The sequence below is a fragment of the Nycticebus coucang genome, chromosome 22 (genome assembly GCF_027406575.1).
Source record: "Nycticebus coucang isolate mNycCou1 chromosome 22, mNycCou1.pri, whole genome shotgun sequence".
Lineage (NCBI taxonomy): Eukaryota > Metazoa > Chordata > Mammalia > Primates > Lorisidae > Nycticebus > Nycticebus coucang.
The window spans coordinates 55760833-55778909 of record NC_069801.1 but is presented as its reverse complement, the minus strand read 5'-3'; the positions used below and the strand labels follow the sequence as shown (position 1 = coordinate 55778909).

At 39.3% G+C, this 18077-nt stretch overlaps 1 protein-coding gene across 3 annotated transcripts in view; it reads left to right on the top strand.

Moving 5' to 3' along the window:
- The first annotated feature begins 12988 nt into the window (after positions 1–12988).
- Positions 12989–18077, top strand: part of MYSM1 (Myb like, SWIRM and MPN domains 1) — a 43920-nt gene continuing 38831 nt past the window's right edge. Inside the window, exons 1-2 of one of the 3 annotated variants that reach the window (XM_053576578.1) lie at positions 12989–13075; positions 17527–17605. In XM_053576578.1, coding sequence (XP_053432553.1) covers positions 13011–13075; positions 17527–17605 — 144 coding nt within the window. In that variant the 5' untranslated portion in view covers positions 12989–13010. The remainder of the gene's footprint in view (positions 13076–17526; positions 17606–18077) is intronic. The other 2 variants (XM_053576580.1, XM_053576579.1) reach the window with 2 other exon arrangements.

The following is an 18077-nucleotide window of genomic DNA, read 5'->3' as shown; positions in this document are numbered from 1 at the left end:
AATTTAGCTTCATAGCCGAACTGAGTACATTGGATACTTTTTCTTCCATTCCTGAGCTACTTTGCTAAGAAGAATATGTTCCAGCTCCATCCATGTAAACATGAAAGAGGTAAAGTCTCCATCTTTCTTTAAGGCTGCATAGTATTCCATGGTATACATGTACCACAATTTGCTAGTCCATTCGGGGGTCGATGGGCACTTGGGCTTCTTCCATGACTTAGCAAGTATGAATTGGGCTGCAATAAACATTCTGGTACAGATGTCTTTGCTATATTGTGACTTTTGGTCTTCTGGGTATAAACCTAGTAAAGGAATTATAGGATCGAATGGCAGGTCTATTTTTAGGTCTCTAAGTGTTCTCCAAACATCCTTCCAGAAGGAACGTATTAGTGGGCATTCCCACCAGCAGTGTAGAAGTGTGCCCTTTTCTCCACATCCACGCCAACATCTCTGGTTTGGGGATTTTGTCATGTGGGCTACTCTTACTGGGGTTAGGTGATATCTCAAAGTAGTTTTGATTTGCATTTCTCTGATGATTAAGGATGATGAGCTTTTTTTCATGTGTTTGTAGATCGTGCATCTGTCTTCTTTAGAGAAGTTTCTCTTCAAATCCCTTGCCCACCCTGAAATGGGGTCACGTGTTCTTTTCTTGCTAATACGTTTGAGTTCTCTGTGGATTCTGGTTATTAGACCTTTATCAGAGGTATAACCTGCAAATATTTTCTCCCGTTCTGAGGGCTGTCTGCTTGCTTTACTCACTATGTTCTTGGCTGTGCAGAAGCTTTTTAGTTTGATCAGGTCCCAGTAGTGTATTTTTGATACTGCTTCAATTGCCTGGGGAGTCCTCCTCATAAAATATTCACCCAGGCCGATTCCTTCAAGAGTTTTCCCTGCACTTTCTTCAAGTATTTTTATAGTTTCATGTCTTAAGTTTAAATCTTTGATCCAGTGAGAGTCTATCTTAGTTAATGGTGAAAGGTGTGGGTCCAGTTTCCGTCTTCTACAGGTTGCCAGCCAGTTCACCCAGCACCATTTGTTAAATAGGGAATCTTTTCCCCACTGAATGTTTTTAATTGGCTTGTCAAAGATCAAATAACAGTAAGTAGCTGGATTCATCTCTTGGTTCTCTATTCTGTTCCAGACATCTACTTCTCTGCTTTTGTGCCAGTACCATGCTGTTTTGATCACTATAGATTTATAGTACAGTCACAGATCTGGTAGCGTGATTCTTCCTGCTGTGTTTTTATTGCTGAGTAATGTTTTGGCTATTCGAGGTTTATTCTGATTCCATATAAAATGAAGTATTATTTTTTCAAGATCTCTAAAATATGACAATGAAGCTTTAATAGGAATTGCATTAAACTTATATATTGCTTTAGGTAGTATGGACATTTTAACAATGTTGATTCTTCCCAGCCATGAGCATGGTATGTTTTTCCATCTGTTAACATCTTCAGCTATTTCTTTTCTTAAAGTTTCATAGTTCTTTTTGTAGAGATCTTTCACATCCTTTGTTAGGTATACTCCCAAATATTTCATCTTCTTTGGCACTACTGTGAAAGGAATAGGGTCCTTGACTATTTTTTCAGCTTAGTTATTGTTGGTATATATAAAGGCTACAGAATTATGGGTGTTGATTTTGTAGCCTGAGACATTGCTGTATTCCTTAATCACTTCTAAGAGTTTTGTAGTAGAATCCCTAGTGTTTTCCAGATACACGATCATATCATCTGCAAAGAGTGAAAGGTTGATCTCTTCTGACCCTATGTGGATACCCTTGATCGCCTTTTCTTCCCTAATTGCAATGGCTAAAACTTCCATTACAATGTTAAAGAGCAATGGGGACAATGGGCAACCTTGCCTGGTTCCTGATCTAAGTGGAAATAATTTCAATTTAACTCCATTCAATACGATATTGGCTGTGGGTTTGCTGTAGATGGCCTCTATTAGTTTAAGAAATGTCCCTTCTATACCAATTTTCTTAAGTGTTCTGATCATGAAGAGATGCTGGATATTATCAAAAGCTTTTTCTGCATCAATTGAAAGAATCATATGGTCTTATTTTTTAGTTTGTTTATGTGTTGAATTACATTTATAGATTTACGTATATTGAACCAGCCTTGAGACCCTGGGATAAATCCGACTTGGTCATGGTGTATAATTTTTTTGATGTGTTGTTGGATTCTGTTTGTTAGGATCTTATTGAGTATTTTAGCATCAATATTCATTAGTGATATTGGTCTATAATTTTCTTTTCTTCTTGGGTCTTTCCCTGGTTTGGGGATCAAGGTGATGTTTGCTTCATCGAATGTGTTGGGTAATATTCCTTCTTTTTCTATATTTTGGAAGAGGTTTAGTAGTATAGGTACTGGTTCTTCTTTAAAGGTTTGGTAGAATTCTGATATAAAGCCATCTGGTCCTGGGCTTTTCTTTTTAGGGAGATTTTGTATAGTTGATGCTATTTCAGAACTTGATATGGGCCTGTTCAACATTTCCACTTCATTCTGGCTAAGTCTTGGTAGGTGGTGTACTTCCAGGTATTGGTCGATTTCTTCCAGATTTTCATATTTCTGAGAGTAGAGTTTCTTATAGTATTCGTTAAGGATCTTTTGAATTTCTGAGGGGTCTGTTGTTATTTCATCTTTACCATTTCTGATCGATGACATTAGAGATTTTACTCTTTTTTTCCTGGTTAGGTTGGCCAAAGGTTTATCTATTTTATTGATCTTTTCAAAAAACCAAGTGTTGGCTATTGTGAATAATGCTAGTACAAATATTGGTGTACAAATACCTTCTGAGTTCCTGCTTTCAATTCCTTTGGGTATATACCCAGCAGTGGAACTGCTAGATCACATGGTATTTCATTGTTTAACTTTTTTGAAGAAATACCATATATTTTTCCATAGCACCTGCCCTAGTTTATGTTCTCACAACAATGCACAAGTGATCCAATTTCTCCACATCTTATCCAACTCTTGCTATTATCTGTTTTGTTTTTTTTTTATGGTAGCCATCCTGAAGAATGTGAGCTGTCAATCATTTTTAAAAATCTTATCTAGGATGGGTGGAAGGAGGGTAATTGGTGGGATCACACCTATGGTGCATCTTACAAGGGTATATGTGAAATTTACTAAATGTAGAATATAAATGTCTTAACAATATAACAAAAAAAGTACCGTAAAGGCTATGTTAACCAGTTAGATGAAAATATTTCAAATTGTATATAAAACCAACACATTGTACCCCACGATGGCATTAATGTACACAGCTATGATTTAATAATAATAAAAAAATCTTATCTATTTTTTTGCCTTTGAAGTATTCATTAGTTGTGTGTTTATGAAATAAGTTTTCTGTTTTCAATTTTTTAAATCCTGGCCTCACTCTTCCCAGGTGATTCATTCTTTGACTCAACAAACAACTGTCAGGTACCAGACGCAGTGGGTACAAAGAACAAAGGCACATTCCTGCCCATAAGAAGCTCACAGTGGGACAGATAGACATGTCAGTAAATAAGACCGCTGGAGGATTACATGTGGTACAAAAGCTGTCAGCCGGTAGTTACAAACTGCAAGTCAGATTTAATCAACATAAGAGTTTATTTGATTCAGTAGTGTTCTTTTTTAATTTGAATTGGTTTTCGCAAATTAATCTTCATTTGGGACTTCTCTTAGGAGAATCAGAAGATTAGCCCAGAGGGGTGGCTCACGCCTGTGATCCTAGCACTATGGGAGGCCTAGCTAGAGGAGGAGAAAGAGGAAGAGGATGAAGGGGAAGAGGAGGAGGAGGAAGGGAGGGGGAGAGGGAGAAGGATCAGATCTAGCTACTCTGAGCCTGAGATCCAGATTGGCCAAAGTGGGCCAAACCTGAGTCAGAAGTGGCCTTTTTAGAAGGAGGGTGGAAACCAGAGACCTCTGAGAATATGGATGGACTGGGAGTCAGGGAAGAGGTACACTTCCAGGAAAAGGGAATATTTTCATTGTGGTCTGTACTTTAACAAGACAACCACACACAAACCCATATAAACCCCAATACTTCCATCCCTCTGTTTTGCTTCTAACAATGTTGAGTAAACATAAGATAAATAAGAACATAATGAAAGAAATTTACCCCCCCCCAAAGAGATGAACCATCAGGAATCTAAAGAGGTTGTGCAATTTGCCCAATGTAACACTGTGGTGGTTAACAGATTGTATGAAAGGCTTGGGGGAAAGGGGACTTAAGGCACAGAACAGTAGAGTGATCATCTGTTGTTCTGCCTACCTGGGATCTTTTCTACCCTCTCTGAAAATAGTACCCTTATTTTGCTTAGGGAGCCACAGTTCCTTAGTTCATGTGGTCTTGATGTAACTGAGTCTTCCTGGCATCAGGGATGGCCCTAGACCCGGGCTGGTCAACCACACTCATCTACCTGGAGATAGCCGGAAAGAGGCATAATCCTTCCATTGGGGGTTGCTGAGAAGGAAAGATGTAAGTCTGAAAGATGCTGTTGGTACCCAACCTAAAACAGCATGCTGTCAACGAAAAGATAAGTTATATTTCTTTGGGTAAATTGCTTAATTATTCTGAGCCCTGGTTGCCACATCTGTAAGAGGAAACAATTCTTACTTCAAAGGGCTGTTGTCTGGCAGTAAAGACATAATGTGTGTAAAATGCCTGGCACACAGTAGGAACTCATTAACGCTGGCATCCTTTCTTTCCCTTCTGAATAACGTCAGATGGATGCAGCATTACTGTAATTAAAATGTAAGAAATGCATTGGCAGACCTTCCTTACGACATATTGAAAACAGCTTTTCAGTAGCTACCTTATGTGATTTCAGGGAATTGGGGAGGGAAAATAAAATAAAATGCAGTTTGCTTTCCTGGAACAATTCAAGCCATATGCAAAGCCTGCCAAGGGTAGCCCATACGCCTATGTCTGGATTCATCTATTATCTCACCTCTATATAGATAAAGTGGTTTTACTCCCCACCCAACGGCTATTGCATTTTTAAAACGCGAACTCTTTCGAATCTCTGGCAACCATCTAACTGACAGTTTGGATCACAACATAACAATAACATTAAAAGCAAGTTGTGTGACCTTCCTGCTTGTAAAGCACAGTTACAAATCTGAGCAAATTAGCATGAATGCTAACATGCCAGCTTTTTAATGGATTAATATTGCAATTATACTTGGCTTTTTCAATAAAAATGCAGCGTTTTTTTCATTAGAGATGGAGGAGAACAAGTAATGAATAAGCTGTCCCCCTATGGATTCAAACGCAATGTAGTTGAAATGCGAAAAGGATACTTTCCTGATTGCCATGTGCCTGTAACAACTTCCACGAGGACTTTCAGGTAGGGCACCTGCTAATTTTGTTCTAGGATCACAAAGGAAATAGAACATACTGATGGGGGCAGAAAAGAAATTTGTAAATCCAAGACAAGGTAACAAGGTTCCAATCTTCAAAATACTCTTTCTGTTTATTTCTAGATTTAAGCACTTGAATGAAATCACAATACTGTCTTTTTGTGACTTATTCTTAAGTCAAATGAGAAAAGACCAGCTTATGTAGTTTTGCAAAATACCCTATTCTGTCTGCCATAATATGAAAATATAATATAGAATCAGAAACACTTGGGTTGGAATTCCAACTCATTACCTATATAATAAGATACTACTCATTAGCTATGTCACCATAACTCTCTGAATTTTGGTTTCCTCACCTCTAAAGTGCAGGTGATAAAGCTTACTTGCAGGACTCTTGGGAGGTCTAAAGGAGATTCTGGCTTATACTATATCTGGGATATCACAGGTGTTCATATTACTCCTGATCCACCGTTTTTCTCCATCACTCATCTTCTTCCCCTTCCAGTCTAAAATTACTTCAACATTAATTCAGTTTAGAGGAAACCAAAGTACCATAATGAATAAAAATATCCTTTCCTACATATGTGTTATGTATTTTTAAAGATATAATTCCATTTTTAAGGGACTAGGGATAAAAATGAAAGTACATTTTGATGAGAAAAATATACATGCATGATCATCTAAAATTTTTCCTTTTAACAAAATATGACATTATAAAGATACCTCCCTTGAGTTGGGTCATTTTGCCTTTGGTTCATTGTATAAAATTAGTGAAACATGAAGTAAGCATATATGACAGTGGGGGATGATGCCCATCCCATTTAAAAAGCCTGCAGATGTTGGGTGGTGCCTGTGGCTCAGTGAGTAGGGCGCCGGCCCCATATACCGAGGGTGGCAGGTTCAAACCCAGCCCCAGCCGAACTGCAACCAAAAAATAGCCGGGCGTTGTGGCGGGCGCCTGTAGTCCCAGCTGCTCGGGAGGCTGAGGCAGGAGAATCGCAGAAGCCCAAGAGCTGGAGGTGGCTGTGAGTCCTGTGACATCATGGCACTCTACCGAGGGCAGTAAAGTGAGACTCTGTCTCTACAAAAAAAAAAAAAAGCCTACAGATGGGGGAGCAGGATATGAAGAGAGATTGGTCAGTGAGAACAGACGTACAGTTAGACATAAGAAATAACTTCACAGTGGGGTGACTATAATTAACAATAATGTATGCATATTTCAAAATAGCTAGAAGAAAAAAGGACTTGAAAGATTCCCAACATATAGAAATGATAAAGACTTCAGTGGTAGATACCCTAAGATCATATATACCCCCAAAACATGTACAAATTTTACACAATAATTTTTTTTAATATTAAAAAATCCTACCGATTGGCTTGTCCTGTCAGTTTTTCCCAGTGGTCAGAGTTCAGGAGGTCAATTCACACTACCCAAAAGACTCAAAAGACTGATGTGGCCATCATCTGGTCAAATTATTCTCTGTATTTAGAATCATAACTGCCACGTGTCTATAAAATTCACATCCGTATGAACTGTCCATTCTATTGTTTTGTGGGAAAATAAATTATGAAGATTTCAGATTGAAGGTTGTTTTCCAAGTGTGGAGTCAGAACAAGGAAAGTTAGGCTTGTTTCCAGTATAATGGCTTCATGCCATTAATCATGGCCTTTTGGGATTATCTATCCAAAAAATATTTATTGAGTACCTGCTAATCAGCCAGTGCTGTTATGGACCTCAGGAACAAAGTGATAACAAAAATACATTCTGTCCTTTTAGGGAGCTTATCTCATCATAGTTTAGGTACTCTGGTTAATGAGATAGAAAATGCTAGAATCTTCCTTCAAACCACAGCCAGTAACTTGTAACACTCCAGCTTTCCTTGGCCATTGCTTGGAAAGGCAATGACACTATTTACCACTGTGAACTCAGTTTGAATTCCTGCTCCAATGATTTCTAGTTCCATGCCCTTCTGCAAGTTAGCCACCTCTCTCCCCTTTTCTTTTTTTAAAAAGTAACACATGTACTATATTTCTACTACATTTCTATTGTTAACATTCAAACTTTGTTTTGTTATTTTAGTGATTGTGTTAGGGTTCATACTATAGATTTTTAACATATCACGGTAATAGCATATTCAAGTATTCTAATACAGGATACAAACTTTACAATTTTATACTGGCATTTCTTTCTTCCTGGACTTTACATTATTTTTGACATCTATTTTACTTATACATAGTAGTTATTTTCGTTTATGTAGTCATCTCTTTTAAAGAGATTTAAATGCAAAGAAAAAATCTTATGTGTGTGCCCATAAAGTCACCATTCCCTATAATCTTCATTCTTTTATGTAGACCCATATTTCCCTCTTATACCATTTCCTTCTGCCTCAAAGGTATCCTTTAACATTCTTTGTAGTATAGGTAGGTTGATAATGAATTCTTTCAGATTTTGCATGTCTTTAAAAAGTCCTTATTCTGCCTTTATTTTTGAAAGACAATTTTAGTAGGCATAGAATTCTAAGTTGATTTATTTCTTTCCATTCAGTGCTTAAAAGATTTTGCTTTGCCTCTTCGTTTAAATGGTTCTCAACAAGAAATTTGCTCTCATTCTTATCTTTGTCCCTCTGTAGGTAACATGTCTTTTTTTCTCTGCTAAGATTTCCTTTTTATCACTGGTTTTGAGTAAGTTTCTTATAACAGGCCTCAGTATAGTTTTCTTCATGTTTCTGCTGCTTAGAGTTCTTCAAGTTTCTTGGATCTGTGAGTTCATAGCTTTCAAAAAAATTGGAAAGTTTTTCAGTCATTATTTCTTTGAATATTTTTCCTGACTCCCACCCCAGCCCCTGCTTTTCAGAGACTCCAATTTCACATATACTTGGAAGCTTGAAGTTGCCCTACAGCTCTGTGATCTCTGTTTATTTTTTAAATTTTTTACTTCTATGTTTCATTTTGTTGTGTGTTCAAGTTAATTGACTCTTGCTTTCACAATATCTAATCTGCCATTAATCCCATCCAGTGTATTTTTCATCCCAGGCATTGTAGTTTTCATCTCTAGTTCAATTTTATTCTTTTTATCACTATATTTTCTATTTCTCTACTTAACTTTTTGAACTTGCCAAATACATTTATAATAACTGTTTTCATGTCCATGGTGATTCTAATATCCATGTTAGTACTGGATGGGTTTCGATGGATTTAGTTTTCCTTATCACGGGTATTTTCTGAATTCTTTGCATGCCTGGTAATTGGATGGCTTGGATGCTGGATATTTTTGTATTTCTATAAGTATTCTTGGACTTTATTGGGGTTGGAATGGACACAGTTACATTACCTGGAAATATTTTGATCTTTTCAGGTCTTTTCTTTTCTTTTTAGTTTTTATTTTCAAGGCAGATTGTTAGAAGGGAGATTACTTGGTCAAAAGCAAAGTACATATGTAGTTTTGCTAGATATTGCCAAATTTACCTCCAGAAGAGTTGACCAAGTTTGCATTTCTTTTTTCTTTTTTTTAAGGCCCCACTCCCTCCCTCCGTCCCTCTTTATTATTATATTATTTAATATAATATACATATATTAAATAATATAATTTAGAATTGATGTAATATAAGAATATAATATACATTATATTATATTATATAATTTAGAATTGATGTAATATAGAATATAATATAATATACATATATAATATAATATAATTTACATTCTTCTTAGTAAAGCATCACAAGAATGGAGAAGCATGAATCCTATGTACTCAATTTTGATATGAGGACAATTAAGGATATGGGGGGGAGGAAAAAATTCAGGTCTTTTCTTTAAGATTTGTTAGGCAGCACCAGAGTGGTATTCTCCCTAGAGCTAATCATTTGCCACTACTTTGGCAATGCCCTTCAGACTGTTCACCTTGTTATTTCTTGGCCTTTGGCTAAGATGAAATGCAAGCTGTTTACCCAACATTTCATGAATCATGAGGTTGTTTTGTTTGGCCAGTGGTAACAGGCACTATTCCTGACTCTGTGTGAGTACTAGCATTGTACTAATCCCTCTCATCTTTTTCCATTAGTTCTTTCTTCAAGTTAGAGATAGGGTTTTCTATTTTGTATTCCCTAGGGTTTAGAGCCGGGGTCCTCAAACTATGGCCCGTGGGCCATATGCAGCAGTGTGATTGTATTTGTTCTCGTTTTGTTTTTTTACTTCAAAATAAGATATGTGCAGTGTGCATTAGGAATTTGTTCATAGTTTTGTTTTTTTTTTTAAACTATAGTCCGGCCCTCCAACGATCTGAGGGACAGTGAATTGGCCCCCTGTTTAAAAAGTTTGAGGACTCCTGGTCTAGAGCATTGCTTTCAAATTTTGACTGATCAATATCCTCCTTAGAAGTACAGTACAAAAGAGGGCTGGTTCTGGGTTAAGAGCCCCTCCTCTGTGATCCCATAGCAGTCTCCATCATGGAGGTTATTACGTGTACATGGTCTTAAAATTGCATGCTTGATCCACTTCATGAAGGCAGAGACTGAGTCAGTTGTATTCAATGCTATTTTCTCAGTACCAAACACAGAAAGAATGCAACAAGTATTTGTGAAACATCAATTCTAAATTGTCCTTTCAAACTACTTGGTAAGAAAAATGGTTCTTTCAACAAGTCCTAGAATTGCAGGCCTCTAAAATAGAGAATTTTAAATAGCAGACCAGGCCTCTGGAGTTCACCTGCATTTGAGGTTATAGCAACATCCTCACGGGTGGGGTTGGACCTAGATCTCTCTGGAACTGGTTCCACATAAAGTCAACTAATTCAGAACATGCTGTGGGGCATGTAGGAAGAGATTTTAAACTAGTGTCTCTGTTAAGGAATCCCTTTAGATAAGTGGGGCATATCTGAATTCTGTACAGGCCTTTTCTTCCTTCCATACATATTTTTTAATGCCTACTGATGCCTGGCACTGGACTGGAAAGGCCTTTACTTCAGTGTTTTGATGGAGATGGTGTTCACATGGTATTTAGCATTATGCTCTGGGAGGCACCATTTTCATCTGACACAATGTATCAGTCTTGCTGAGGTCCCCATTCCTGCATGCTAGCTAAGGATCAGTGAAAAGCATGTCCATTCTATATTTCTTTTGACTACCTAGTCCATATGTACGCTTTTAAGAAACCCTAACCATGGCTGGGCACAGAAGTTCACACCTATAACCCTAGCACTCTGGGAGGCTTCCTTGATTTCTGTAGTTCAAGACCAGCTTGAGCAAGAGTGAGACTCTATCTCCACTCAAAGTAGAGAAAATTAGCTGAGCATCATAAAGGGCACCTGTAGTTCCAGCTATTCAGGAGGCTGAGACAGGGGGATTGCTTAAACCCAGGAATTTGAGAATGCTGTGAGCCATTACAGAAGTTCCCTTTCTTAAAAAAAAAAAAAAGAAAGGAAGGAAGGAAGGAAGGAAGGAAGGAAGGAAGGAAGGAAGGAAGGAAGGAAGGAAGGAAGAAAGAAAGAAAGAAAGAAAAGAAAAGAAAGAAGAGAAGATAGGCTGGGTGCGATGGCTCAAGCCTGTAATCCTAGGAATCTGGGATGCCAAGGCCAGTGGATTGCCTGAGCTTACAGGTTGGAGACTTGCCTGAGCAAGAGCAAGACCCTGTCTCTAAAAATAACTGGGATTGTAGCAGGTACCTGTAATCCCAGCAACTCAGGAGGCTGAGGCAAGACAATCACTTGAGCCCAAGAGTTTGAGATTGCTGTGAGCTATGATGCCACCACACTCTATTGAGAGTGACAAAGTGAGACTCTGTCTCCAAAAAAAAGAAAGAAAGAAAAGAAACCCTAACCTTGCTCTAAACTAAATTCAGCAGATATTTTCAAGTGCCCACTCTGTGCCAGGCATGTGACACCTTCGTGACTGGTCATTAGATAAGCCCTTTGACAACAGAAGCAGCACCCCAGGGTGACCTGAGAATGGGTCCTCACACAGTTCAATTTCTGAGCACTGGGATCTTCCTCTTTAGAAATCTCTTTCCATCTTCTGTGGTCACATTCATACTGAAGTTCATTTTATGACCTGAGAGCAGGCAAAGGTGAGATGGGACAAATTAAGACTAGTGTGGGACGTGAGCTCATTTCATTAATTGATTTATGCATCTGTTCAACATTTACTGAGCCCCTACTATGTGTCAGACACCATATGACTATTGGTGGTGTACGGACTAGTGGTCTTTGTCGTTAAGAAACTCACATTTCAGTCAGGGAGGCAGACAAACAATTACAGTGGTATGAGTGATAGCCACTAAGGCAGAGGAATGCATAAAAGCCATATCTCCTTTTGTGAGAAGCCATAAATTCCTTGACAGAAATAGTGTTTATCCTGCACATTTCCTAATGATGTGATTTCGGCATAAAGAGCTCTCACTATAGAGTTAACAAGGCCTGGGTTCTGTTCCTACTTCTGTCTTTGAAGCTCAAGGTCTGAGACAACAGATTCTGATCCAGTGGATAGACTTTTGGCCCCTTGTCCCTCACCAGACCTGCAGCCTTTCCAGAACCCTGTCCTCACATCCAGTCCCCTTCCTGTCCCAGGGAGACCCAGTTTCTACACCTCACCCTAGCTGTTCAGCTGCTGACACCAGGTGGGTCCCCTTGTAAGAGGAGAAACAGCCTCAACACCATATCCTCTTAGCTGTAAAGGTTACTTAATGATCTAAGTAGTTATCAGATAGTATTCCCCTGATTGCAACGCCATGAAGGCCATTGCGACCCTGGACTGAATTAAAAACACCAGCCGTACAGCTTGGGAAAGTAACAACACGGAGTCCTTCAGCTAGAGATCAAAGGGCTGGATGATATATAGCTAAAAACAGTAACTTTTGGGAAGGTATAAGAACTCTATGAACTCTCAAAGTAAGGCAGGCTTTGGGAATGGTCTCCCTGTGTTCCTGAGATTCTGTATCTTAGTAATCAAGGACAATTTTACCCTACGTGAGTGTTTGGCTCATGCTCCTGGTTCCAGAGCCCCAGCTACACCTTGGGCAGTCTGCCCTTGGTCAGTTATTTCAGCTTTCTGAGCCTCAGTTTCATCATCTATAAAGAATAATTGCTGATGCCAGCCCTGCCTATTTTACAGGGTTATTATAAGGATTAATGGTCGTGAGAGTGACCTTCAAATTGTAAAGATTGCTACAAAATAAATTACACAATCATTAAGTTATATTCTTAAATATTTGTTGAATTTCTTTAAGTCGTCCAACACTTAAGTAAAATGGTGAATGACTTCATGTGAGTGCTGAGAAAGAGACATTCTTAAATAACTAGTAGCAGGTAAGGGCCTACAAGGTCCACAAAGCAGTTCTGGCTTGACGTTTCCATCAGTCCAGAAAGATATTGGCCACTGTATCCGCATTTCACAAATGAGAGGAGTGAGGTGAGAAAAAAATTGTCCAAGAACATAAGCTCTCAAGAGCTCAGGCCTGGGCCACTTCCCCAAATCCGAGCAAGTCAACCAATTCAAATGGCCACGCCCCTGGGCTCTGGGGGCGCCTTTCCTTAGAAGCTCCGCCTCCCCGCAGGGAGGGACTGGACGAGCCTATAACCCCGCCCCTTGACGTATTTGGTTCCGCCCCCGAGCCCTCCACGTCTCGCGGGATCTGTCGGGAGGACGGACGGGGTCAGGTCTCATCATGGCGGCTGAAGAAGCGGATGTGGATATCGAAGGAGACGTGGTGGCCGTGGCGGCACAACTAGGGTGAGGCGTAAGAGACGGGGTCTCGCCGGAACGGGAAGGGGCGCGGATTAGAGGAGAGGGGCTTGCAAAGGCCACAGGTCGGGGACGGGACAGGGGAGCTGAAGCCTGTCCGCTGGGCTGGACTCTCCTGTTGGCCTGGGAGGCGCGGTGCCGCCCCCGGCCGGCTCGCTCTGAGCGCGGCGGGCGGGTACCTGGGGCTCAGGTACTGAAGATTCGCCTTCACCTTTTACCCGGATGATAATTTCTCCTGGCTCATTGCACTTGGCTGAGGCAATTAGATTCCGACTTCCAGTCCCTCCACCTCAGAATCTCCCCCAGAATCTCGCCGACAATAACTAGAACACGGGCAGCTACGGACAGGAACTGAGCGCAGGGACCCTTGTTCGCTCGCCCGTAAGCCGTGTGACCTCGGGCGAGTCGTTCCATCCCTTCTTGCACAGAGATAGTTGTGAAAACTTTCTGAGAGGCACCTTGATTTACAGGAGGTGGGCCAGATTTTTCCTTCTTTATTTGCTGTTCCTACCAGTTACTTAGTAATGTGACCTTGGCTTGCAAGGCACCTAACTAGTCTGAGCTTCAGACCGCTCACGGGTAAACTGAGAATCCTAAGTATGTGAAGTTCAAATGAAATAATTGAGGGATGTGTTTCAACGTATTGTCAGTGTTCTGCAAATGATGTGTTTTTTGCCATTCCGTTAACCTCAAAGATGGTATTGTGAGGATCCAGTGATGGATCACATTTAATTTAATACAGTTCCTGCAGAACAGGCCAGTTCAGTTTGAAGCAGAATCCTCTTTGACTTCTTGTTTTCCGAGTACGAAAATAGAGGCCCAGAGTGGCCATGAATCCGACTGCCTGATTTCTAAGTGCAGCCAACTATGTTGTTTAACTGTGATCACCTAACTCTGTTGAACCATATGATATTGCCAATATTAGACCACTTTTGATTTATAAAGTGTCGATTTCGTGTAGTTCACCATAATATTAGGGCCTCTGTGAACTGGGGAAACGATTGCAAATCCTGCCTATGAGGCACTAAGATGGTGTGTTTAAAAGTGAATAGTGGGCTGTAAGGCACTATAAAAATGTAAGAGATAGTTAAATTCATACTGACATTTCTCCCTCAAATCTTTAGACAAAGCAGAACTATGCAGATGAGTAAGGAGACCTTATTAACAGTAACCATTTACGGTGCTTGTGGTATTTAAAATCTTGACCAAGTGGCTTTTGCATGCTTGATTTAATTTACTTTTCACAGTATATCTATGAGCTAGGTGGGCAGGGAGACTTATCCATAGCCCAGAAAGAATTGTGTTGGCCTTGGAAACATTAAAGATCGTCTGAGGGCATTGGGTGTATGCCTCGTCCATAGATTTATCTTAATTTTTCTGATTGTGTTTAATTTTTCCTCCCTTTCTCTTTTTCTTTCTTTTTTCTTCCTGTTTTGCTTGAGATTTAGGTTTACTGGTGGCACCTGTGGCAATCTTAGTCTCATACAAACGGGATTACAAAGGTTATGAATTCCTGATGGTCAGAGCCATTGTCTTATACTATTATAAGGAGCATCATTAACATTATATTCTGGTAAATGATGCCCATAGTATTGGTTTCCAATCATGAAATTACAGTGTAAGTGGAAGTGTATAGCTAACACGCAATGATAGCATCTGTGGAACCCTTGAGGATTAATATAAAACACTTTAAATTTGCTAAGTGCTAGATGCCAGAGTTAGAGGATGGTTCCCTCTTCTAATGTTTTGGTTTCCCTCTACTTTTCCTCCCATTCTTTCTCACCATTCTTTTCTTTTGCTTGTTCTGTAAGTTGTGGTATTGCGAGGAGTTTTGTCGCAGGACTTCTCATCACTCATCACACAGTCCCTGGTAATACCATCTCTCAAGACTTCGATTTCTATCTGTTAGATTGAACCACAAGAAATTTTGCCACCATTGGACCGTTTTGACCTGCCTAGGGAATGACAGTATGCTAAACTGAATACATGCCTGTGCTTCCCAAATCTGTCACCAACCCAAATCTCTCTTCGCTGAGCTTTATCTCGTTTTATCCAGTTACTGACTCTGCCTTCTCTTGGATTTCCCACGGACATCTTAGTCTCAGCTTATAAACTTTCTCCACCTGCCTTTGATAAATGGCGCTAACATCCGTCCATTCACTCAAAACACTTCATTCCTTTTCCTCTCCTCCCTCCTTCCACAGCCCCATCCTATAGGCACCTGTTCATTCTGTCTATATATATTTTCAAATGTATTCACTTCCTATTAACACAGCTTGTTCCCGGTATATAAGTTACTGTCGCCTTTCTTTAGTATTTTTATAATTGCTCCCTCTTAATGCTCCTTGTTTCCTTGGCTCCTCTTCTATTCCTTCCAGTTAGAATAGTCTTTCTTACATTCAAATCTGATTCCTTTCACTCCCCAGTTGGTTTTATGATAAAATCCTTATTCCTTAACTGCTAGAGACCTGTGTAATCCATGCCCCACCTCCCTTGTTCATTCCATTATGCAACAAATATTGATTGTGTATCTTCTACATGGCAGACCCTGGGTATAGAGCAGTTATCTAAACTATGTTCCTGCTTTCTAGAGCTAACATTCATGTGGGAGGGGACAGACAGTAAACATACTTATATGTCAGACGGAGGTAAGTAGAGAAAGATAAAGGCGGGAAGGTGAATGGCTTGTCAGTTTTATCTCTTATACTTACCTAGGAAAATTATAAGGTCTGAAAATACAGGACCTCAGTGGTGGTGTGGACATAGTGGGAGGACTGGATTTGGAAAAGGGAGAAACAATAGATTGGCAACAGATGGAATGTGCCTTGTGAAGAAAAATGGCGAGGCTTAGGTTTCTGGCCTAGACAGCTAGGGAGATGGAGGTGCCCTTGACTGTGATAGGGAAAGAAAGAAGAGAAGCAGATTCGCGAGGAGAGGAAAGGTGATGTTAGGCTTAAACATGTTAATTTTGGTACCTGTGGAGATTCAGGTAGGTTTTTTTTTGTTTGTTTGTTTTTGAGACAGAGCCTCAAGCTATCGCCCTGGGTAGAATGTGGTGGCATCGCAGCTCACAGCAACCTCCAACTCTTGGGCTTAAGCGATTCTCTTGCCTCAGCCTCCCAAGAAGCTGGGACTACAGGCGCCTGCCACAGTGCCCGGCTATTTTTTGGTTGTAGTTGTCGTTGTTTAGCAGGCCTGAGCTGGATTCGAACCCGCCAGCTCTAGTGTATGTGGCTGGGTGCCTTAGCCGCTTGAGCTACAGGCGCTGAGCCAGGTAGTTTGGATACATACACCAGGGTATGAATGTTGCTGATCTTTACTGGGGAATACTATATGAAAGATTTCTGCAATGAACTTGAAGTGATAGTAATCCCATCTCCTAAACTCTTGGCAGACCTAGTTATTTGCGCAGATTTCCTTTTGCTGATACTAATCTCAGAATCTTTTATTTACCCCTCTTGGTAGCCTCTTCCAGATAAGAGTTGATTTTTGAGTTTTAACGTATTTGCCATCAGCAGTTGAGAGAAAATATGCTTTTGGTTCATCGTAGAGAACTGCTCATTCCACAATTTATTATAACTGCTGTAGGATTAATTAAAGATTCAAATGTGTTGATAGGTTTTGTGGCCTAAGAGGTACAAAATTCTCACCATTAGACTAGATCTGGAAAAGTCAATAACTTAATAAATAAGAAGCTGTAACTTAGAACATACAAAAGCAAAATATTAAATTAATTATATCATAGATTGGGTCCCCTAACACTTAATTCTTCAGCCTTTTCAAATATGAGATGAACAATGTAACTTTAAAGAGGTCTTAATAGTTCAATGAAAAGAATGAGAGAATAAACAAAGTTTGATCCCCAATGGATGTTAAAAAGCCCCCAAATAACCTAAATTAATTTTTTCATTATTTATATTATGAGTTGTTACTAAAACATCACGTTTTTTCTTACATCTTCACTGTACCGTCCTTTGAGTATTTTTTGTTTTTGTTCTTCCATCTAGTTTTGTGTTTTCTATTTTGAGGGTAGTGCTGTTAATGGTGGATTTTATGATTTAGATACAGTTAAAAGGTTTTATTGTACATTTGAATTCCTGTATACACACCGGTACTCATTAGCACAATTTGAAGTGTTGGTTCGTGGTCACAGAGCATGTTGTAGTTACTGCTTTATGGTATTTTTTTCTCATGATATTGTTTATTCTTGAAAAACAAAAGAAGTGAACAGTCAGACTTGATGTTTAGCAGTGGAGCTAGGGTAGCTTAAAATCACTATGTAGTTCATAGGTCAGAGAGGTAGAGCAGGCATTTCTGCAATGTTAAATTTAAATCTGTTTGTTAAGGGGTGAAGGGAGCTAACTATTTGCCTAACACCCACGACCTGCCAGTCAGGTGATATAATGTCATTTATATATTCATTTTCTTAATTATTCCAGAAGTGATGAAAATACAGCATCAGTTTTACAACAAGATCACTATCTTGATTCATCATGGAGAACGGAAAATGGCCTTATCGTAAGTATTTTATGAAAATATCAGGTATATTAAGCTGTTATTTATTGACCAGATTGCCTTTTTTAAAACTTCGTGCCAGTTCTCAGAAATTACAGATATAATATGTTGAACTATCTTTCTTACTTTAAAAATAAAACCTCTTCTTTTCACTTTGAAAAGTGACCTATTAAGAAATAGCTTTAGAGACAGATAGATTTAGGTACATATTCTTCCTATACCACTTCTCAAATTTGTAAGCCTCAGTTTCTTTATCTTAAAGAAAAGAATGGGGGCTATCACAGAATACATTTCTTCTCTAGCAGTTATTTATTGAGTACTACTTACTATGTGCCAGACACTAGGCCAGGTGTGGAGTATGTAACTCTAATGAAGATAGACATGGTTCTTAAAGGACTTACAGTCTAAGGAGGAGTCAGGTGGGTGATAAATAGACCTAGTAATTATAGATTATAAAGGAAATAAGTAAGATGCT